The sequence below is a fragment of the Neovison vison genome, chromosome 3, assembly GCF_020171115.1.
Source record: "Neovison vison isolate M4711 chromosome 3, ASM_NN_V1, whole genome shotgun sequence".
In the NCBI taxonomy this organism is placed as follows: Eukaryota; Metazoa; Chordata; class Mammalia; order Carnivora; family Mustelidae; genus Neogale; species Neogale vison.
The window spans coordinates 50,109,465-50,133,904 of record NC_058093.1 but is presented as its reverse complement, the minus strand read 5'-3'; the positions used below and the strand labels follow the sequence as shown (position 1 = coordinate 50,133,904).

At 37.7% G+C, this 24,440-nt stretch overlaps 1 protein-coding gene across 1 annotated transcript in view; it reads left to right on the top strand.

Moving 5' to 3' along the window:
- NEB (nebulin) overlaps positions 1–24,440 on the top strand; it is a 207,157-nt gene that overhangs the window by 91,433 nt on the left and 91,284 nt on the right. Inside the window, exons 63-75 of the mRNA XM_044242061.1 lie at positions 48–359; positions 2,368–2,571; positions 7,817–7,921; positions 12,187–12,294; positions 13,865–14,176; positions 15,404–15,607; positions 16,067–16,171; positions 17,292–17,399; positions 18,874–19,185; positions 21,029–21,232; positions 22,813–22,917; positions 23,061–23,168; positions 23,590–23,901. Of these exons, the coding sequence (XP_044097996.1) occupies positions 48–359; positions 2,368–2,571; positions 7,817–7,921; positions 12,187–12,294; positions 13,865–14,176; positions 15,404–15,607; positions 16,067–16,171; positions 17,292–17,399; positions 18,874–19,185; positions 21,029–21,232; positions 22,813–22,917; positions 23,061–23,168; positions 23,590–23,901 (2,499 nt within the window). The remainder of the gene's footprint in view (positions 1–47; positions 360–2,367; positions 2,572–7,816; positions 7,922–12,186; positions 12,295–13,864; positions 14,177–15,403; positions 15,608–16,066; positions 16,172–17,291; positions 17,400–18,873; positions 19,186–21,028; positions 21,233–22,812; positions 22,918–23,060; positions 23,169–23,589; positions 23,902–24,440) is intronic.

Genomic DNA, 24,440 nt, shown 5'->3' with positions numbered 1-24,440 from the left:
CTCCAAGGGCTTATAATAAAAACCTGACTTGTGTGTTTCCATCTCAGTACAAATACAAAGATGGTTACCGCAAGCAGCTTGGCCACCACATTGGAGCCCGGGACATCAAAGATGACCCCAAGATGATGTGGTCCATGCATGTGGCCAAGATCCAGAGTGACAGGGAGTACAAGAAGGACTTTGAGAAGTGGAAGACCAAGTTCAGCAGCCCAGTGGACATGCTAGGAGTGGTCCTGGCCAAGAAGTGCCAGACCTTAGTCAGTGACATAGACTACAAGAACTACCTGCACCAGTGGACGTGCCTGCCTGACCAGAATGACGTCATCCATGCTCGACAAGCCTATGACCTCCAGAGCGATGTGAGTACAGCTTCCATAAAAGAGCGGTGTTCAGAAATAATTGAAATTCTATAAAAGTTGTCCTTCATATGCAACCCATTGTCCACGTAAGCTAAGATTTATTGATCAATGAGTGAAATCTCAATCAGAATAAACTTTTATTATTGCTTTTTATGAATGTATTTAATGGGCTTTATGAGGAAGTGAAGTTTACAAGCTGGATTTGGTCCTATAAAAAAAAGAATTAAGCGATGTTAGAATTCAGAGTCCACCAGATGGAGACATTTCTTTTATTCTTGTAGGGGGGTAGAAATTACACATTTTTATATAAAATAAAATTACTCTGAAATTTGTTTTTAGTTTCTTTGCAAACCAAACAAGGTTCTCATGAGAATTCTGATGCCTGCTACAATGCTAATTGTTACTCTTATGAAATAAGAGAAGTTGCTGTGTTTGTAAACTACTGGGTCAGTTCATTGCATTGTCTTCTCTTAGCGCCGCTCAGAACGGCTCTCTGTGGAGCGGTCACGTGGAAATGACAGACCCTAGTACCTAGTGCTGCCGCTTTCAATAACAATCTGGATGTGAGAAGCACAGTTCCTAACTGTTTGAAGGGATTATTAAACATTAGAGGATTTGGGAGGACAGTAATTGACCCTTACCAAAAACTATGCAAGCTCACCTAGGAAACCACCCACACTTGTTCCGTAGTTGTTGACACACCCACCCTGTGTTTTGCAACTGTGTCCAAAAAGAAAGGCTTTGCATGAAAGACATGTGCATGAAAGACAGTTAAAATGGCTAATGTCACCCCTGGAGTGACAGTGTTGACTGACAGCCTGACTGCATCTGTCTGTTAGTTGGGTGCCTTTCCAAGATCTCCTCCCCAACCCTGCGATAAACAGCCTTAATGGTTATTTGAAAGTTAACAGTCATTTGAAAGTTAAAAAGCACTCCAGAGGTATGAAATGTTATTGTTTTCATTCTTGTAGTTGTTATTTGGGGGACAATTAGTAGTCAGCGTAGGGCAATTCCAACAGGCTTTTTGTCTAGACTGCAAAATAGCAGTCTCTATTTTCTGCCTAATTGCTGTTATGGGTAAAATCCTTCCACTGAGCTGGGCAAAGGTCCAGTTCCTTTGCTGTGAAGTAGTTATGAATACTTAATGGGTTCACAAAAATCCTTTAGCAGAAAAATGTTTTAAAATAAATCACAGGAGAAAAGTATGGAAAGACAATTCTGGAAAGGAGTCCATCTTAATCGTCCTGAGGACTTGGTGGGAAGAGACTGGACCTTGGACCAATGTCATGGTGGTTTATTGCCCTGAGCGTTGAGCAATGCTAAGGCTGGGAAAAGTCTGCTCAGGGCTTCAGTGGCTCTGTGTCATTCCCATAGCTTCACTTCTTTTTGTGTTTACTCTTAAAGAGCATTACAGATATTTTGAGAGAGGAGGAAAAAAAGACAGAAGGCAATAAAACCGAACATAATCTAACCACTGAAAAAGCCCACTCCTGCTCATGTAATTTATTCACATACATTGTTTTATGTTTGTTCTTCATGTAATGTTACATTAATGACATTTCTACAAGTAACCAACATTCTTTACAATATGGCTTTTAATAACTACAGAGGATTTCATCGGACTAGGCCTAACATGTATTTACTGGTAGCCTGCGGTTGGACATATCTGTGGTTTCTCCCACTCTGGGATGCTGTTGTTTTCCTGTATACATGGACGTTATAATAATATTCACTGAACTGAACGACAAAAGATAATAGTTTAGATTTTTCTTTCCTTACAACCAGAAGCATATGGTCACTTTTTGTCATGGCCAGGACACACCTCTGGGTTGTTTTTGACACAGTTGCTCTTTTAGTCTTCCTGACACAGAGAGCTTATTTTCTATTAAAAAACAGTAACACAGCAGCTTATCCATATTGTGCATTATTTATTACTAATTGCCTTGGCTTCTGTACCCAAAATCTTTTAATCTTGCTGAAGAGCTTCTGCCATTTTTCTTCTTCACAGAACGTTTACAAGTCAGATCTCCAGTGGCTGAGAGGCATCGGCTGGGTCCCCATTGGGTCTCTGGATTTGGTCAAGTGCAAGAGAGCTGCGGAGATACTGAGTGACAACATCTACCGCCAGCCTCCAGACCAGTTCAAGTTCACTAGTGTGCCTGATTCCCTGGAGCAGGTGCTGGCCAAGAACAATGCCCTCAATATGAACAAGGTGAGCCCCAGCTGCCTCCAGCCTCTCTAACATGCCGAAGGATGCTGCTGTACTCTAACGACTAGTGCACTTAAAATTATCCGTTGAAGTGGAGGGTCACATTTACCTCCTAAATTACACACTTGAAATCCTCCAAATAATTTCTATTATTCCCAGTTTTAACCTCGATAACTAATACTAAGGCTCCAACCTTAAATTGAATACCGTATATCCAAGTTTGGTTTATTTTTCTTACTAGATTAGTAATAGTTGTGTTTATTTTGACTTTTTGTTATTCCTATTTCAAATAGTTTTTAAAGTTTTTTTATTTAAATAAAATTTAACATATACCATATTATTAGTTTCAGAGGTAGAATTTAGTGATTCATCAGTCTTATATAGTATGCAGTACTCGTTAAATCTCATGTCCTCCTTAATGCCCAGCACCCAGTTACCCCATCCGCCCATCCAGTTCCCCTCCAGCAACCTTCAGTTTGTTTCCTGGAGTGGAGAGTCTCTTATGGTTTGCCTCCTCCTCTGTTTTCATCTTACTTTGTTTTTCCTTCCCTTCCCCTATGTTCATCTGTTTTGTCTCTTAAATCCTGCCTATGAGTGAAATGATATGGTATTTGTCTTTCTCTGGCTTATTTCACTTAGAATGATATCCTCCAGTTCCAACCATGTCATTGCAAATGGCTGGATTTCATTCTTTTTGGTGGCTGAGTAATATTCCATGGCATATATATATATATATATATATATATATATATATGGGTGGCTGAGTAATATTCCATATATATATATATATATATATACCACACCTTCACGTGGTTTTCTATCAACCTCTTCTTTGATAGCATTTATACACAGAGGCCTGGGACAAAGACAAGACTCAAGTTCATATAATGCCCGATACCCCGGAGATCATGTTGGCAAGGCAGAACAAGCTCAACTACAGTGAGGTAAGAGCAAACTTTGGTGCTACACTGATTTTGTTATCATTGTTACCATTTGTTTTCCTGCATTTACTTTTGTGGAGATTCTCAGGCCTCAGCTATTGTGGTGCATTTGGCTCTGTGATATGAACACTTATCACAGCCTTTCATTTCTGGGTTAAATATTATATGCTGTAGGATTCCGTGGGCAAACTGAAGGCACGTTATCTTTTTAGTTGCCAGTATGGGTAGGTGGGGCTGAGGAGTATTTTTGGTATTTCTTTTTTTTTTTTTTATCTTTTATTTTTTTGGTATTTCTAAGCAGTAAGATGATCAGATAAAATAGTGGCTCAGTATTCATACTGAAACACTACTTGTCATTTACCTAATATTCAAGTTCAGCTGGGCATGCTATATTTTTATTTGCTAAATCTGGCAATCTTAACCAAGGGGGGGACTCTGATAATATGTACTTTTTCCCTTCCTGGATCCTAAATAAAATTGAGAGGTAAAACAAAGGAATATAATAATAGAAGTTGAAATCGCACATTTTATGCCACTAAAGTTAGGTTCGAAGATGCATTTGTATGAGAACTAAAGGAGCCTAACCAAATCCCAGAATTAGGTTCCCAGAGGCAGAGGCCACACTGGAGCAGGGCAGTCAGCTCCCCTCCCCTCATGTCTAGAGCCGAGAGAAACAGAGAAGAGCACTAGGCTTATTCCTAGAGGGACATGGTCAAAGCTTAGCAGGGAGTGCCCAGTTATCCCATCCCTAATGGTGAAATGAATCATTAAGTCATTTTACCTCTTCACAGGCAGAGAGGAAAGGGGCAGAAAAAGGAGAAAGGTCAGAGAAAAATAATTGAGCTCCTTTTATAGAAAGAAAGCCTCAGGCATGGGAAAGAAGTGTTCTCTGAACAGCACGATGACTTTTTTTTTTTTTTTAAGTAAAATGCAATCTATAGCTGCATGTTTTACTAATATGATACAGCCAAAATTTAGACCCATAAAGTTGTGATTATAGTCCAGTTAGCTATGTTTTAAATTGTACTTCAGTCTTTTTCTCATTCATTTTTTAAACATTATAAAGAATTACCTGATTTTGAAAGATGTTTTAATAAAGAAATGGATAAAAGTATATGTGTATATATTTTATATATATGACTAATAAACATTGTTCTCGAGTTATTTTTTACTTAGCATGTAGAAATTGATACTTTGTCAATTGATCTCTACTATTAGATTATACATAATATATCAAACCACATGATATGTATTAATCTACAATATATAATGGACTAATATATCAGTCTGTGTTAACTGATCTCATTTCTAAAGCTGTGTATATTTTCTTTTTGGTAAGATATAATTTATTTGCTTTCAATATTGCTAGGAATTTGGGTTATTTCTAGAGTCTTTCCTTTTTAAAATTACTCTTTATGTCACTTAGTAATCTCCCAGTTGTCCCTGTCAAACCTTTTGCTTTAACTCTGACACTCTTTGTAGACTCTGTATAAACTCGCCAATGAAGAAGCAAAGAAGAAAGGCTACGACCTGCGAGCCGATGCCATCCCAATAGTGGCGGCCAAGGCCTCCCGGGACATCGCCAGTGATGTGAGTAGCAACACTCCGTGTATGTGCATATAGATGGGGGGAATGATCATCATTACAGCAGGGAGATGCATCTCCGTGCCAGTTAAAGCATGCTTATTGTGCTTTAAATGAAAAAAAAAAAAAAAAAAGTTTTTCATCAGAAAAACTCTTACATGTTTAAGTCTGAATCACTTTAATATTCATGTCCATAAGGTAGAGAGGGTATCCTGAACTTCAAGATAAAGTTGAATTTGAATCTATAGTTGCTCATATCTATAGTTATGAGACATTCATCTCCATATCTTGAACACGTAGCTTATAGAGAAATGAGAAAATGCCAGAAGGGTTAAAAAAAAAAAATAACTTGGTTACATGTGTTGGCTCAACATCTGAAAAAGACCGTGTTCAGCCAGATCTAGGAAAATGTGCATTTCAGTGAATCTGATCTGGATTTTTGCCAACCCTTTCTTTGGAAAATTACCTTAAGTGTTTCCTTTTGAGTTCTTATCAAATGAAAACAGAAAAACGAAGACAACCAAAAGCAATAAAGTGGTGATCCTGATTGTCTTTCTGCTGTCCTCTGAAAGAAGTGGGTCCTTTGGTGAAGAATTCAGGCTTCCATAAGTATACTTTAGGATTTGTGTGTGCTGGCTAAAGTGAAGAGAGAATATGCACTCAGAACTTACACCACCTCCAAAACGCTTTCTTTTAGTGATATAATCTGTTTTCTCACTTGGCGAATCCCAAGAAATGCCAGCCAGATTTGATGTCCAGCAGAGCAGGGAATGCAGGATAGAAAACACAAGCCAGTCCATTTTAGGGAGTCAGATGACCCAGTGAAGGTCAACAGAGTTAGAACTGGGAGGCCTGAGGGATGATTTCACTGACCCAAGATGAAGAAAAGGCAGTGTACTGCCATGACTGATATTCTGGAAGTGTTGCTGCCTTTATTTCCAGGGACTTAATGTCTGCAAACCATAGAACTATGTAGTTTGGCCTGTTTTCCCATTAGAGAATTGCTATAGTCAAATCAGAGTTTAGGATGAAGAGATGAGTTGATATTCAGATGATTCCAAATTTATTTTAAATTTGACACTTTAAGTGATGTTTAAAAAATGATGTTTTAAACTAACAATACTTTTAGTCCTTTCTATTCATGCTTATTTTTTAAATCACTACTTTTATTCAGTACAAATACAAAGATGGTTACCGAAAACAACTTGGCCATCACATCGGAGCCCGAAATGTTGAGGATGACCCCAAGATAATGTGGTCTATGCATGTGGCCAAGATTCAGAGTGACAGGGAGTACAAGAAGGACTTTGAGAAGTGGAAGACCAAGTTCAGCAGCCCAGTGGACATGCTGGGGTTGGTGCTGGCTAAGAAGTGCCAGACCTTAGTCAGTGACGTAGACTACAGACATCCCCTACACGAATGGATGTGTCTGCCTGATCAGAATGATGTCATCCATGCTCGACAGGCCTATGACCTCCAGAGTGACGTGAGTACTAGGACCCATTATATACTACCGGTGACCGTGCTTATGATAGTAATGCACGGTGATACATAGATAATGGTCTAGGATTAGGCTGAGGCCTCAGAAGTAATAACATTTTTTCTCTCTGCCTCTCATTGAGTGTGTCTTACTTTCCTATAGGAGAGAACATGATACTATGAAGGCCTAATTGGGCTTTGTATTTGAAAAGACATAGACGTGAAGTTTGGCTATTAAAGTTTTTCAACCTTTTTCTTTCATTTTTTAAAGCAAGTGTCATAACAGCTTAAGTAACACTTGCTTTTGTGTTTGATCTCACCAGAACGTTTACAAGTCAGATCTCCAGTGGCTGAGAGGCATCGGCTGGGTCCCCATTGGGTCTCTGGATTTGGTCAAGTGCAAGAGAGCTGCGGAGATACTGAGTGACAACATCTACCGCCAGCCTCCAGACCAGTTCAAGTTCACTAGTGTGCCTGATTCCCTGGAGCAGGTGCTGGCCAAGAACAATGCCCTCAATATGAACAAGGTGAGCCCCCAATTGGGGGGAAACTAAAATGGAACTGTATATCCTTGAGAATATCTATGGTTAATTTAGTGTTTTTCGTTTTATCCAACTGCCATATTGTGTTTAGGGTTTTGGTTGCATTCTCTATTCAGTTACATTAGGATTCCAAAAATGTATGTGGGAATTTCTGCTTTGACATCTCTTGTGAAATAGCCAGTGTAAAGAATAGGATAGATGTTCGGTGTTCAACTTGTTTGCAGCCAATGAGAGTAATACATGGTTTGATATCAAGGTTTCTTTCTTTCAGGTACTTATCTAGGTGAGTATGAAACAAACAAGTGAGATGCAGATCTCCATGATATTTATCGAAAAGAAATCTAGAGAAGGCATACCCAGTTACATTTGCAGTTAATAAACCACGAGCAAAACCATGGAAAGTATTTAATGTAGATATAGTACATAGGGGTATTTGTATATGCTTAGAAAATAGTTGCTTGTAATTTGATTGGAGGTGATCCTGTAACAAAACATATACTTTTTCTTTTCATATCTTAGCCCATGTTTATATTTAGTGACAATAAGTATCTTGTAATTTCAAAGAGATCAAAGACTATTGTCATATAGCACACAGCATAGATAGTGAGCAGGCTGGCTTTCAAATTTGTCATGATCTCTAAATTAGAAACTCCTATTTACAACATTGTTTTTCTAATTCATTACCCTTTTTATCATTCACAGCGCTTATACACAGAAGCCTGGGACAAAGACAAGACCCAAGTCCACATCATGCCTGATACACCCGAAATTATGTTGGCAAGACAAAATAAAATAAATTATAGTGAGGTAAGACCATTTATTTTGGTTTCTTGATCTGACCTCATTGATCTTTTTGTTGTTGATGTAGTAATAAAGTTAGAATTCTGGATTTAATTCTCATGTGCACCAGTTAGCTTAGTTTTATCTTTTTATGCCCATCACCATACCCTGAATATTTGTGCCATCTGTCAAAAGGTAGATAGATAAAATGATACAGAAGTAAATACAAAAATGTCTCTATGTCAGGAAAAGGAAAAATACTCCCAACTATTAATGATTGAAACTTATAATTTTAATTTAAAAACGATTATTATTTATCAGATTAGTACTTAAATATTTTATGAGCTTTTGTTCAGTTACCTGTGAAATGAGATAAAAATACATATCTTAAAATTTTTTGTGGTGACTAAGTAAAGTTGTATATAATATGCCCAGCATAGAGCCTGGCACAAAATAGATGCCTATTAACCTTTGATTTCTTCCTCATACACTCTAGTTACCATACATATTAGATTTATCTACCATGCTTAAAATAACTTGTTTATGTACAAGAACAAAAGTGAGAATTCTCAAATCCATCCATTTCAAAATTGCCTAAGGACAATACAATATATTTTTTATGTGTTATCTCCTGCCTCCCGAAACTTGTCATCACATATCTTTGTAGTCCAAAAATATTGCTGCAGAAACAGCTTCTTGCCCAATTGTACTTGCCAAAGTTAACAATTATCTGGTTTATCCAACAAGAAATTGATTTCTTACGTTTGTGTGTCTTTGTTTAAAAAAAAAAAAAAAGATTTTTCTTCAGTTTGAGAACATTGGAAAATTAAGTACTCATTTTCAAACTTGACCATATTCATTCTCCTATCTGCATTAACTACTTCTGACTATAATTATGTGACCCTAAAGAAAAGGCATGTTTGTATCAAGTAACCATGACAAGTGAACTGAAGAGGAGATGATTTCCCTTCCTCCAGCATGATGAAGTAGACCAGAAGACAAGCCTAATCATAAGTATTTGATTGCCCATGGTAATTTGAGCAATTTTTCTCTTGGCCACAGAGATTCTCTGTTGGTTTAGCTTTTCCAAAGAGGTCTGTCTCACCCTCGACAGATAAAGTTAGTTTCTATCCCAAACTGTAATGATGCTTTTACTTTCCCTTTTGTTAAAATGAGGTCAGATGAGATAGGTGACTTTTTGTTTGTTTGTTCTCAGACTGAGAGGAAATTGAGGCTTTTATTTCTAGAATTTTCAGCTGGATTAATTTTCTTTAAAATTACATGAGGATGTTAATTCCCTAAGGGCTGTATCCTGAAGATCAGATTTCAGAATGGCGCTCTTGAGTTTTTCCTCAGCCCAACTGGTACCTTCATTCCATACTTAGCTCAATAAATACATACCAAATAAACAAAGCAACCACATTTTACTTTTTTTCTCTTAAATTCTCATTTACCTGTTCTATCTAGTTCTCTTGGATAAATAACGTACCAAACAAGGTTTAAAACGTGGTCTTGAATGGTAACCAAAAGTATTCTCTTCTTTGAAGCCCTGAATCTTTTTCAAATGTTGAAAGAATGAAATAAATTCATTTGTTTGGCCTGAAGACATGAGATGATTTAAACATATTTTTCCACTTATGCATAAGGACAGAGTCCTCCAAGGAAAAATATAATAGAGGAGCTATTTGGCTCTCCAGTTTCAAAATAAACATTTCCAGGAATTTTTAAGACCAAATACCCTTAGGATTATATCTCAAATGTATCAAATTTATTCTTATTTTCACTATAGCTTTTTCTTGTAAAATCTTATCCTGGGAAGAATGTAATTTGTCACATATTAATAATCTACATTAAAAACATACAATAACTTCCTTCTAGGACTCTTAGATCATTTAAAAATTAAGCACTTCTGCATCATATTTAAAATTCAGATATTATTCCAGTATTTTTAATTCAATCTAACATGAGAATGGGGCATAATAATGAAGCAATTAGTTTTCATTATTGCTGCCACACTATTTAAAGCCTTGCCTTACATTTAAAATGTTGTTTTTTACAGCCTTTATACAATGACAAAATACTGAACATTGTAACATAGGAAGACAGATAAAGCCCTAAAGAATCAAGGTCATTGTTTGCCCTTAAAACCATCAGTGATTTCTGAGTCCCTTTTTCAGAACTGTCTACGGGTTCTGTGACTGCTTTCCTTGACTCAGTAACGCTTAGCAGAGGAAAGGGGAGAAACTGGGATTAAGAATTAAGTTACACCATCATAGACGGGTTTAAGAACTGTGTCTCTGGCAGCATAAAGATGAGCTACCTTCAAATTTTAGGTGTCCTTGAGGTGTAACACGAAGTCTTTCCAATAGGGATGCTGGCTTGCATTGTTTTAAGCACTTAACATAGCTGCACTTTCCTGGTACCATTCTAAGTTACCTGCCTGGGAGGGCCCCATGTTAAAGTGGGGTCCACTTCTTTCTTGGCCACTCTTCTTTCACTTTAAAACAAAACACTGTTTAAAGGCCCAGAAACAGATGAGATAGCCAAATGCTACTCGTGTTCCTGAACTGGATTCTAGGTAGAAAAACAATATTGTTCCGATGGACATTACTAGGACAGTTGGTGACATTTGAATATTCACTATCTATTAGATAGCAGTATTATGTTAGTATTAAACTTCCCAAATTTAATAAATATACTATGATTGTAAAAATGACTTTATTCTTAGGCAATACATGAGCTTAGGTGTTTAGAAGTAGAAGTCATGATGTCTACAGTTTATTCGTGATTAGTCCTTATTATTGGAAATAAGTCATATACATACCACACATACACATAAGAGAAAGATGAAGTAAATATGGCTTTAAAAAAAGTGCTAATATCTGGGTAGCTGGAAGTTCACTGTACTAAAAACTTTTCTGTAGGTTTGAAGTTTTTCAAAATAAGAAAAATGCACATTTTTAAATATTAAAACATGCATTAAGATATTTGATTAGAAAAGATTTTATAAAGATTTTATTTCTTTTTTTTTAAGATTTTTTTTTTTTAAATTTGACAGACAGAGATCACAAGTAGGCTGAGAGAGAGAGAGAGAGAGAGAGAGAGAGGGAAAGAAGCAGGCTCCTCAGCAAGCAGAGAGCCCGATGCGGGGCTCGATCTCAGGACCCTGGGGTCATGACCTGAGCCAAAGGCAGAGGCTTAACCCACTGAGCCACCCAGGCGCCCCAAGATTTTATTTCTTAAAAGAAAAAAGAAAGGCATACCTGTGCCAGCTGATAATGTGATGCATGCCTGACAGTTTTAAAAAACAAAAAAACTGTGCCAGACAATGTAATTAATTAATATCCACCAAAACCTTTTTCAATCAAGGTATCATGAATTCCTATAAATCACAAAAATAACAAGATGTAATAAGTTTTATGTTTAAAAAGTATCAAAATGTGTATCTTATTTATCATGTTTTAATTAAAAAACAATATTAATTATTTAAAAATTTGTTTTAACACAATATAGGATTGGTTAAAATTTTTATAGGTGGCTCACAAGCAAAAGGGCCTGACTGCCTCAGTACAGACGATTTGTTTAATGCACTGGTTCTCAAACAATGTTCCCATAGCACACCTTTGTTCCACGGTCTGTGTTTATCTGTCCTACCACAGAAAATGAACAGTCGGGTGGTTTTTCCGGTTTACGGAAAAATTTATCAAATATAATTTTTTCTGTTTTGTGCTTTCAACTCCTAAATCCTTGGTACCTGCTATTCCTATGTCTGCTAGCAGTTTCCAGCAGCTGACAATATGAATAGGGAGCAAATCAATATTAACAGACATTCAGGAACTGCAGATTAGCCTTAGTTCACTGTTTGATTTTGCATATGTACTCACAGTGGTAGGTATTGTGTATTTTTACACAATACCTAATGAAATTGTTTTTTGCTAATGAAATTGTTTCTAATTCAAATTTGGAGTTAAATAAATCAACATTTCATGGTCATGTCATGAGAAGAGCAAGTGCTGAACCAATCCAACACATTTGGAAGTTATTGACTTGGTGTCTAAAATCTATAAGGATTTGTCTAAGAGAACTTGCAATTTTAAAACCTGCTGAATGTAAAATTTTACCTTTTAAATAGCTTGGATAAATAAAAAGTAAAAGAAAGAGATTTTTAAAAAAGATTTAAGGCTGAACATATTAGTACAGTTAGTTTTGCATGCAAAATAGTCTTCTTTCAACAAAAATGCAATTTTAGAGTGCCGTTGAGTACTGTATCTAAAAGCCACTTCTTTCCTCAGAACTGCTATCGCCAGGCCATGGAAGAAGCCAAGAAAGAAGGCTATGACTTGAGAAGTGATGCCATTCCCATCGTGGCTGCCAAGGCCTCCCGGGACATTGCCAGTGACGTAAGAGCTGATCACATCCTTCCCTTTGCTACCAACAGGCCAAACCCCCTGCACAGGGGATCGTAGCTGGAAATCTCTGTAGTCCTCATCCATGGATCTGTAGTCCTCCATCTGAACTGCCTTCATTGTGTAGGCAAATAAATTGAGGATTTGAGACAGAAGATAACCTGCCCAAGATAACAAGCATCAGAGAGACAAAACTTGGACTGCAATGTGGTTCTTTTGACTCTTGTCCTTTGGTGTTTGCTTAGTAAGATTGAGTACCTTGATTAAAGCTAGCTAGACATCTGTTGAGCTTCTCATAAAATCTTAAAAGGTCTTCTCAGGATATACTCAAGACAAAGATGGCAGGAAAGAAGCAGGCTTTAACAGAGCTCTCCCCATGACTTGAGGCAGGACAGAGAATAACAAAGAAGCTATGTGTCCTTGGTGAGGGGTCCACAAAATCGATATTCCTCTACCCCGAGAATAAAGACCTTAGATTCCTGGACAACTTCAATTTTAATCCAAATAGTAGAAAGTGTTCATTTTTGTAGGTGTTTTTTTTTTTTAATCACGTTTAAAGAAAACGTAACATTTACTGTCTTAGCCATCTTCAAGTCTATAGCTCAGCAGTGTTAGGTGGACTCTCACTCTTCTACAACAGCCTTCCAGAACTTTTTCTTTTGCAAAACTGGAACTTTGTACCCATTAAAACAACAAAAATTTTGGCTATTTTTAAACTACCCTTCTAGATTATTTGTGTAGAGAAAATGATTTATCAGAATGCCCTAGAAAAAAAGATTAATAAACTTTTCAGTTGAATCCACCCACATGACCAACTTCTGAGACCCTGTTTATCACTGTAATTGAACTCAACTTTTCACAATTCACTTTTTAAAAAAAAATTTTTTATTATTTTTTTAATTTTTATTTTTTTTTAATTTTATTTATTCATCTGACAGACAGAGACTACAGGCAGGCAGAGAGGCAGGCAGAGAGAGAGGGGGGGACGCAGGCTCCCCACCGAGCAGAGAGCCCAATGCGGGGCTCGATCCCAGGACCCTGGGACCACGACCTGAGCTGAAGGCAGAGGCTCTAACCCACTGAGCCACCCAGGCGCCCCTCAAAATTCACTTTTTAATCACCTTTTATCAACATACATTTTTTTTACCATAGTATAAAGAGATCGTGGTGTTCTTCTGTGGAAATGTGCAAATGAGCACAACATCCTCCTTGATGGGAGTGAGCATTTTCTAATGTGTGGCGTCTCAGCAGCATGGGATGAAGCTGCCCTATAGTCTTTTACTATAGAAAGAGAGTGAGAGCGAGCATGAGGGCATTGGAGAGAGGCAGAGGTAGAAGCAGACTCCCCACCAAGCCAGGAGCCTGAGGACATGGGGCTCCATTCTAGGACCCATGAGATCATGACCTGAGCTAAAGGCAGTCGCTTAACCCACTGAGTCATCCAGGTGCCCTGAATCCCCCCTGGAGTCTTAAGGATCTCATCACAAAAGAGCCTCATCACAAAAAGAATGACAGGAAGTTACTCTTGGTGCTCCCTTCTTATTCACTGGTTTCTTTCTTTCAGTACAAATACAAAGAAGCTTATCGCAGGCAGCTAGGCCACCACATTGGTGCCCGAGCAATACATGACGACCCCAAGATAATGTGGTCTCTGCACATTGCCAAAGTGCAGAGTGACCGTGAGTACAAGAAAGAATTTGAGAAATACAAGACCAGGTACACCAGCCCAGTGGACATGCTTGGCATCGTTCTGGCCAAGCAGTGTCAGACCTTAGTCAGTGATGTGGACTACAGACATCCTCTGCACGAATGGACCTGCCTGCCCGACCAGAATGACATCATCCACGCTCGGAAAGCTTATGACCTCCAGAGCGACGTAAGTACCCGGAGGATGGTTCTGCACGTCGACAGCAAATCTAAGACGTGTCCCTGCCTTCTAATGCCAGTGACCTGGAATTTATTTGTATATTTCAAACAACACATGATGAAATGTTTAAAAAGCATTTCCCACAGAAAGCACTACAATTTATTTCAGGTTTTCTTTCCCAAAACTCATATGGAAAAGAGGGAATAAGGTATATATAGGCAAATATATATAAGTATATTTCTTTTTGGTGATTCAGGCTTGCTTTGCATGAGCTAGGTGAAACTGAGTTCTCGAAAATATATAGCTGCACATTTTTGGCTGAAGAGGTAGAATTGTGGATGTGGAGGGAAGTGGAAGAGGTAGAAACAGAAGTATATTATGCTAAGTCATTTTAATAAAGTTCATATTTTATAACTACCAACAGGGAAATACTAAGATATTCCTGTCTTTTTCAAAACTGGTCATTTAATTCCTATAAACAGTTAGTATGCACTATTGAGAGTAAAATAAAATGAATAATTAGGGTAATAGCTAATATAATTTCTTTATAAGACCACATTACACACTTGACATTTTGTGATTGTGAAGGTGGATATAAAGATGTCCTTAAAGTTCTTATTCCACATACACAATGTAGCTATGTGTGGTGGTGGATGTTAGACTTCTTGTGATCATTTCACAATATATTCATATACTGAATCATCATGTGGGGACTTGAAACTAATATATTGTTACATATTAATTATATTCCAATTTAAAAATACAGATCAAGAGTGTGATTTGCAAGGGTTAGCATTACTACACGTTGAAACTCATTACTGTAGTTGAATTTCACCTCTTTTCCCTTAAAAAAAAAAAAAAAAAGCAAGAGGTATTGTGACTACAAGACTCACATAGCACTGGTCTGAGTGTGGGGTCTTACTGGAAGCTATTAGAGTGGATTTTCCAAAGCTAAAGAAGCTCTGCTTTTGTGTAAAAATCCTATAATACCCTGAAGCACAGGTGTCTTCTACTTTTTATAAAAATTCTTTCACCATTCTTGGTACAATTCTCTGTACCAAAAAATGCTCAGGGAAGAACCTTATTCTCAGGATTCAGTAATGCTTGTGAAGGAGTGAGAAGCTAGGCTGGGAGCTTTTATCTGTTCCTCTGTACTTTTGTATTTCTCTAACCATTTTGTGACAATGAATCTGAAACTTGAATTAGTAAATATGTTTCTTATCCATTGATTTGCAGAATTTATATAAGTCAGACCTTGAATGGCTGAGAGGCATTGGCTGGGTTCCAATTGGTTCCATGGAAGTTGTTAAAGCCAAAAGGGCCACAGAGATACTGAGTGATAACATCTACCGTCAGCGTCCAGAGACACTGAAATTCACCAGCATAACTGACACTCCGGAACAGGTGCTGGCCAAGAGCAATGCTATGAACATGAGTAAGGTGAGTTTTTAACCCCTTACTGTTAGATCGAGGGATTCACCATAGAAGAGGGTAAAAAACTCTGGCATGTTACTGCATTCCTATAATTCCTTTAGGATTCAGGATACCTTCTAAAATGATTTTTCCAATATACTACCATAGTCACTAATATTTCAAGATAGTAAACTATTAAAAATACTATGTGCTGTAATTATTTCATAATTGCAATTTAAGTACTACAACCCAATTATACATTTCAGAATTGTTAAAGAATTTTAATAAGGAACAGTAACAACTGAGTCAGTGAAACAGTAAACTAGTAAGCTAAATACTCTTGGAAATAGTAGTTTATCTACATGAAAAGTAGGAATTTATGCAGCTTTAATCATTTAATTTCTACTTTGTTTAGAGGAAAGGTGACACATAAAGGAAAAATATGAATGTCAAAGTAATTTTTCTCATCTTTTCTTTTTTTCACAGCGCTTATATACTGAAGCCTGGGACAATGATAAGAAAACAATCCATGTCATGCCAGATACACCAGAAATCATGCTTGCCAAACTGAATCGCATAAACTACAGTGATGTGAGTACACTGTTGATCATATAATGAACAGTAAGGCAAAAATGAGCAATTGTTTATTATTTCCTTAATGTCATGTTTCAACTAATTTATTATACGTTGGTAGAAGAGAGTTCTCTCTTTATTCAATTTTGCCTTGTGTGGTAGGTCCACAGTGTAGACTGGCCTTTTAGCAATTGGGTATCAGGGAATGGAATGCTTATGAAGAACTACATCAGTGGGACTAATATTCCTTTTGCCTTCCCCTACAGTGTGGGAGTCAACTCATTACCTGATTAAACAGTTACAGAGCGGGCATATACTGTATTGGAACCCAGTGCGTTGTCATGCCCTGTATTATTCTGCTGCTTCAGTAACGTTCTGGTTACCAATTAATGTTCTTTGTAAGCATTGTTTTAGGCATCTCTGGACCAGCATTTTCATCAGGGCAGTTATTCTGAAAGCCTACTGTACAGATTGATCGTGGTCTGTGATGATAGTCCATAGCAAAATGAGAAGAAATAGATACAATACGTGGAGTTTTTCTTAAATCCAAATATATTCAATTTGAAAATAATGTCCTTATTCTATCTCCTTCTGTACTATTAAGATGGCCTTTCTTTTGTTGTTTTTTTTTTTTAAGATTTTATTTATTTATTTATTTGACAGAGATCACAAGTAGGCAGAGAGAGAGCGGGAAGCGGGCTTCCCGCTGAGCAGAGAGCCTGATGTGGGGCTCAATCCCAGGACCCTGGGATCATGGCCTAAGTCGAAGGCAGAGGCTTTAACCCACTGAGCCACCCAGGGGACCCAAGATGGCCTTTCTTTTATATCATGATGGTGATAGTAGTTATTATTTTTTTTTTACATGTGCTTATTTGGCAAAATGAAATTTTGGCAACCACATGCTGATCTCCTCCCAACCCATATATTTTTTAAAATTTAGCAATCAATAAAATCCCGAAGTTTAGAACATGTACTTTAAAGGCCTAAAGTACCTATGAAGCAGTTTTGTACAAACCCATCCTCATACTTGACTTTGTGGATTTCTTTCTACAGTTTAAATGAGGACAGGGAAAATTTAATAATAAACAGCTTTATTTTTTATGAAAGGAGTAATGATTAATGACTCTCTTTTCTACAGAAACTCTATAAACTTGCTTTAGAAGAGTCCAAGAAGGAAGGCTATGACTTACGTTTGGACGCCATCCCAATTCAGGCGGCCAAGGCTTCAAGAGATATTGCTAGCGATGTAAGTTGATGTTTTTGGAAGAGGCATTTCTTACTCAAAGATGTTCCCATATGGCAGCTTTTGTCAATTTTCTTGCCAGAATTTTGGTTATCTCCACAAGTCTCAGTTTCATGTAGTGATTCCCCCATGTACAATGTTGCAATTAAAAACAAAACCACAAGATACTGTGTCCATTATCTCTGTTAATCAGTCAGGGTCATAGAGGTATAGTCTTTAAAAATGAGTGTTTTATACACATTAAAAACGGGTTCATATTTTTGAATCTCAGAAGTTGAGCAGCAATTGTAAAAACATTGAAAGCACATCTAAGTCAGCCAATAAAAATGTGAATTCTTTCCCACTACTTCTATCCATTTATTCTGGCATTAAAGGAAGACTCGATGATGGATGCATTTTAGAGTTTTGTTTCATTCTTTGTAACTTTTGATGAGGTTCTCCTACCAAGATGCCCCTAACTGGTTGTATGGACAAATTGAGAAGTAACCGAAGCTTTTTCTCAGCACCCACTTGTCTCTTCTCTGTATCCCTTCCCTTCTCATGAAAAACATGTCTTGAAGGTGTCTAATGTCTCATTTTGTACCAGAGCTTCTTAGAACCCAAATCCAAGCTTTCTCCTGGAAGTACCCTGTGCTGTAGACTTCTGCCTAATTCCTTCTATAATCAAAATGTTTTCTAGAGAAGCCCACACAATGATCATCTCACAGTAAAATGGGCCATGTTATTCTTAAATTTTAAAAGTATAGAATATTAAACCAAGGCATGACTCTGTCTTGGTAAAAGTTCAATGACATAACAGGCTAATAAGTGAGATATTTTATGGTGAGACTATCTAAATGTAGCCCATTCTCTTGTTCAGGGCATTCAATATAAATTCTAATGATAAGAGATATATTCTAAAATATCCTTAACAACACATTTTTAGGGGAAAAAAAGTCACATCCTTTAAGTAGATGTTCTTTTATTTATTTATTTTTAAAGATTTTATTTATTTATTTGACAGAGATCATAAGTAGACAGAGTGGCAGGGAGAGAAAAGGGGGAAGCAGGCTCCCTGCTGAGCAGAGAGCCCAATGCAGGGCTCGATCCCAGGACCCTGAGACCATGACCTGAGGCGAAGGCAGAGGCTTAATGAGCCACCCAGGTGCCCCAAGTAGACATTCTTTTAGATTGTACAAGATGTTTTATCTTTCTTTGTTATGTAATCACATGTAATAGAGGTAGTGCAGTTTAATAGAAAGGAAAAATATTAAGAACTAGTAGCTCTCACCTATTTGTGATATCATCTTGAACAAATCACCTAAAACCCTTTTAGGCTTTAGGTTTCTACTTTGTAAAATGGGGTTGATAATATTAACCTTTCTCCTTCACACTAGGAAAAGAAAAATCCAAAGAAGAAATGTGTGTATGAAATTATAAAGTGTAGTATAAATGAGGTGTTCTTAACATTAGACTCATATCCCTTTTCTTTTTTCAGTACAAGTACAAGGAAGGCTACCGCAAACAGCTCGGCCACCATATTGGGGCCCGGAATGTTGAGGATGACCCCAAGATAATGTGGTCGATTCATGTGGCCAAGATCCAGAGTGACAGGGAGTATAAGAAGGACTTTGAGAAGTGGAAGACCAAGTTCAGCAGCCCAGTGGACATGCTGGGGTTGGTGCTGGCCAAGAAGTGTCAGACCTTAGTCAGCGACATAGACTATAGACATCCCCTACACGAATGGATGTGTCTGCCTGATCAGAATGATGTCATTCAGGCCCGGAAGGCGTATGACCTTCAGAGTGATGTGAGTGGGTCTGATATTTATCAGCATGTGTTTATTTCTGTTATGTTCATTTGAAGATTTAAATGGCTTTATTAAGGAGTTCATGGATGGGGCAGCAATCCACCAAGCAAGAACTCCAAAGAGTTGTAAAAATACAGAAGGTTTTTATAGGAAGGAGGGTATAACAAGGAAGTTATTAGCAAAAGAAAGGAGAAGATTGTTTCAGACAAGGCCACCTTCCCTTAGGAAGAGGAGAAGGAGGTCTTACTAGGTGAATTACCTTTTTTGCTTTGGGGATAGAGAGGGTCCATGTGACAGATAATCTCCTTGGTGCTGACCACATCAGCATATGTTTAAAAGATTTTTTAAAGTGATTCTAACTTTTTTGTACCATGGAATCTTTTGGCAATCCTGTGAGACCAGGGACATCTTCTCAAGACAATGTCATGAAATGCATACAATGCAGTATATATGTTTCAGAAGAAATTGATCATATCGAAATATGGTTATGAAGATTTTGAACTGAATCTATGATGTAATATACATACTTTTTAACACACTAAATAAAAGATCTAGCACTGGGTGCAATAACTAATTTAATTTCAAAGAAGTAATGAGCATAAATATTTCAGGATGCCTGCAACAACTGTAATAGGACATGAAAATATTTGTGATTTTTTTTATTGCTGACAAAGTCTCACATAGTGCTAATGCTACTATGATCTGTAACCTCTACTTAAATTGAAAGAAAGGTTCTATTTCAATTAGAGGTTAATAAAAATAAAGATATCATGTTTTTCCATTCAAGTTCATTGATGTCAGGTTTGGAATTGTTGGTTTAACATACCCTGATTTTCCAAATGAATTGATTGCATTATTTTTCTTACTGCTTCAGTTAAAAGAAATATCTATTACTTGTGCAAGGAAGTTTAAGAATGAACTATACATATTGAGACAATTTTTCTAAGAAGCTGAAAATAACTCTTTAGAAATATGGGAGGCACTTTTGTTGTCAGCTGGTAGATTGTCCTTGGGACTCAGATGCTACCTCATTGGTATAGTAGCTCTTTGTTTTTTTGATCAAGGTCTGACAAACAGCCACTTTTGAAAGAGTGATAAACATAGTGACATTGTAAAAAGTTTTCCCCCAAAAACATACAAACAAAAAGAACTATTACCTTTATTTATCAGAAAAGTTCTCCTTTAGCCAAATATTTAAATTCAAAGAAAAATGAAGAAGTGAATAAAATATTTTTTTACTTGAATTATAACACAAGGAAGGGGATTGAGGGTAAGATAAATAAGAGTAGAAATACATGTACTCTCTGGTTTAGAAGATGTATGTAGAATCACATGAAAAAAGATACCGTTTTTGTCGTCCCCAGAAAACACATGAATTCAATATGTGGTCAGCTGGTAGCATTCATCTTTATGACATATGGCTAGTTGTGAAGATCACTGCCGCATGGGATAGGAACAAGCAGTATTCTGACAGAATATTATTCCCACACAAGGAGGAATAGGCAATCAAATCAGAGAATGCTTTTTATCAGGTGGCAGTCACTAATTTCCTTAAAATGGTTTTGCATCAATGAAATGGATTGCATATTATTAGATGTTACAAGTCCTTAGTGTATGTGCTGCCAAAATGAGCACAGATTTTGTCTTAAACCAATAAACACTGGCTACCTTCAGGGACAAAGTGTTTGGCTAGCTAGCCACTCTTCAGCAAAGTCAGTCAGTTCTGTGGGTCTTCCCAGAAATTCACACAAGTGAGATTCAGTGTTCTACATTGTCTTTCTGTGCTAAATCAAGATCAGACACCAGGCTGTCAAGGTGATATTTGACATTATTTTGTCTCCAGGCTATTTACAAGGCTGATCTCGAGTGGCTGAGAGGCATTGGTTGGGTGCCCATTGGCTCAGTAGAAATCGAGAAGGTGAAGAGAGCTGGAGAAATCCTGAGTGAAAGGAAGTATCGCCAGCCTGCAGATCAGCTCAAATTCACATGCATCACAGACACCCCAGAGATTGTCCTGGCAAAGAATAATGCCCTGACGATGAGCAAGGTGAGTATCTACCTCCTTCCATTTCCTGAGTCACACTTTCCATGCCCTTGGCTCATAAAGTGAGAAATGCCCACAAGTCTTTCCAGAGAAAGGAGATATGATGGGCCTGATTTTCTCTCCAATCTTCAGCAGTGCATCTGTTTGATTTTCTGTTGGTCCCACATGTGCTTCTCAATATTGTATGGCCTAGTCATGTGCATGAGGAAGCGTAGCCTGGGATAAGGTCTGTGGAGTAATGCACATACTCTTCTGAGCAGTGACATGGGGACATCCATCCATCCGTTGGTTTTCCCTCTACATTCTCCTCGGCAGAGCACACTCCACCCTTGACTTCTCTTTATGCACCTTGTAAGGAATGTATAGCCATCTAGCATTTTGTTCTGAAGCTGGGAAACACAGTGTTGATAGCAGTGCTGGCAAACAACTCAAACTAGTTGCTTGGTTTGCTCTTTCATATTCGTTTATGGAGGAAGGGAGCTGCTCTTGTTGCTTTTAGTATCATTACACAAGATAGATAATCAATTCACTCTTCCAGAGTTCTAGCAATCTGTTTATTGATACAGGGCTATTCTTTATCTAATGGATAAGTCCTTAATATGCACATTTTAGATTGAATTGAACTTACTAGAATTCTTCCACACCTGCTGGGACATCTGCCAAATACTCGGGTAGTGAGGTTCCACACCTGCTGGGACATCTGCCAGATACTCGGGTAATGAGGTAGTGAGATTCTGCTCAGTGCAGAATAGGAAGTTGACTCTCAGATACCAAACTCCAAAGCTTAAAGTACTAAAACTCTAGAAAATCTATTTTTTTTTAGGGGCGCCTGGGTGGCTCAGTGAGTTAGGACGCTGCCTTTGGCTCGGGTCATGATCTCAGGGTCCTGGGATCGAGCCCCATGTCGGGCTCTCTGCTCAGCGGGGAGCCTGCTTCCTCCTCTTTCTGCCTGCCTCTCTGCCTGCTTGTGATCTCTCTCTGTCGAATAAATAAATAAATAATCTTAAAAATATAAAAAAATATATTTTTTTTATATCATAACTATCACAGCAACCACAGTAATAATAAGAAACACCATAGAATCTATTGAGTGCCTACTGTGACTCAGGCATTTTACTTATGTTATGGTTAATCTTCAAAGAACACTCAGTAAAAACATGATTATCTCTCTCTTAGAAATGAGGGATATAAGGTATTATGTACCTTTCTCAAGATTACACAGCTTGGGCATAGTAATGGGTTGGGTTTGAATGTGGGATTAACTCTGAGGTCTAGGGATTTCTACTGTATCATAATTCTATAGCCAGGTTCCAGCCTTGGAGGGTCTATGAGTAAAGCTTGAGAGTCACTGGAAGAAAAGAATTCATAATTGAGACCATTCTATCACTTCATATTAGCTATGAAACTACATTATGGCAGTTTAAATATTTAAGTACTATCACGTTTCTCTTTTTCCAGTACCCTTTTGCTTCCCTCACCTCTAAATAGCCTTGAAAAGGCTTTTACAAAGTAAAATGTGTTAAATTTGAAAATGATTGTCTTGTATGGGCTCTAATGAAAGGCTTACTTCACTTCCTCTGTAGCATTTATACACAGAAGCTTGGAATGCTGACAAAACCTCCATCCACGTGATGCCAGACACCCCCGAAATCCTGCTGGCCAAGAGCAATTCTGCCAATATCAGCCAAGTAAGAGGTTTCCCAATGGTCTTTTGAGGCTTTCTAGGATTCATTAAAATACTTTTTCCACCTTACAACTTCTTGTCTGGAATTGGCCTATTAACTTTTCCAAAACACTTTTATTTTTCTGTTGTTTATTACCTTCCGCCTAGAAACTTTACACCAAGGGATGGGATGAATCCAAGATGAAGGACTATGATCTGAGGGCTGATGCCATTTCCATCAAAAGTGCCAAGGCCTCACGGGACATCGCCAGTGACGTAAGTACTCTCCATCCAGCCCTCTTTGGTGTCACGTGGTTGAATGGTCTCTGTGAGGCTGGTGGGACACATTTCTCAATTGTTTCCACGTGTGTCCCCCACTCCTGCTTCCTACTTTCTAAGACTTTGTCCCTTTGTTGTTGCAGAAAAGAATAGCACAGTTTGGAATTGTAGCTAAGGGCTACACCAGTGAAGATATATGAATATACTACAGTTATGCTTACAATAGTGTGAAAGAGTTTAAAATTATGCAAATATGCCAAAATATTTGCCATATGAAATTCTTACCCATTTGCTTGTGGGTATTCATGTTTTCTGTAGTTGTCAGCATGCATATGCCTCTTAAAATTAGGTTTCTAAAAACCCTCTTTAAAAACCCCTCTTAAAATTGGGTTTTAAACCTATATTTCTCTCATTTTAGTACAAATACAAAGAAGCATATGAGAGACAGAAAGGCCACCACATTGGAGCACAGAGCATTGAAGATGACCCCAAGATTATGTGTGCCATACATGCAGGGAAGATTCAAAGTGAAAGGGAATACAAGAAGGAATTCCAGAAGTGGAAGACCAAATTCAGTAGCCCAGTGGACATGTTAGGCATTGTGATGGCCAAGCAGTCTCAGACTTTGGTCAGTGACGTTGATTATCGAAATTACCTGCATCACTGGACGTGCTTACCTGATCAGAACGATATCATCCAAGCAAAGAAGGCCTATGAACTGCAGAGTGACGTACGTATCACAGACTTTGGGGAAGATGGAATAAGAGGATGTAGGTTGATTAGTTGTCCAGACAGTGCCTTTGTGGACCCTTCTGTGGATAGACTCATGGATTGTGTGCACTGCACACCCCGAGGAGGGCACCACTCCTGTTGTTTAATACTAATCCATAGTTAGGGGTTATGTCCTGGGAATCCAAGAATATAGATGAAGAACCTCACTTAGGCCATGTCTTGTATCCCCTGGCCTAGACGCCAGACTGTTTTCTTCCTTTCATCTGTACTTTCTGGCAGGGAAAATAGATTGCAGACATACATTAATTATCAGTATTTTTAAAGTAACTGCCGCTACTGTACTACAGCCAATACACTAAACAGAGTTTTCTACAGTCAATTACTATAGGAATAAAATGGAATGAGATTCAACAAAATTTCCTTTAAAAATGCTTTCAGTTCTATAACTTTTTTGGAAGTGTCAAATAATTATGAAATTCAACATTATTACCATTTTAGCACTCTTCACAGCTAGTACATGTAAGTATGCTTTTACAG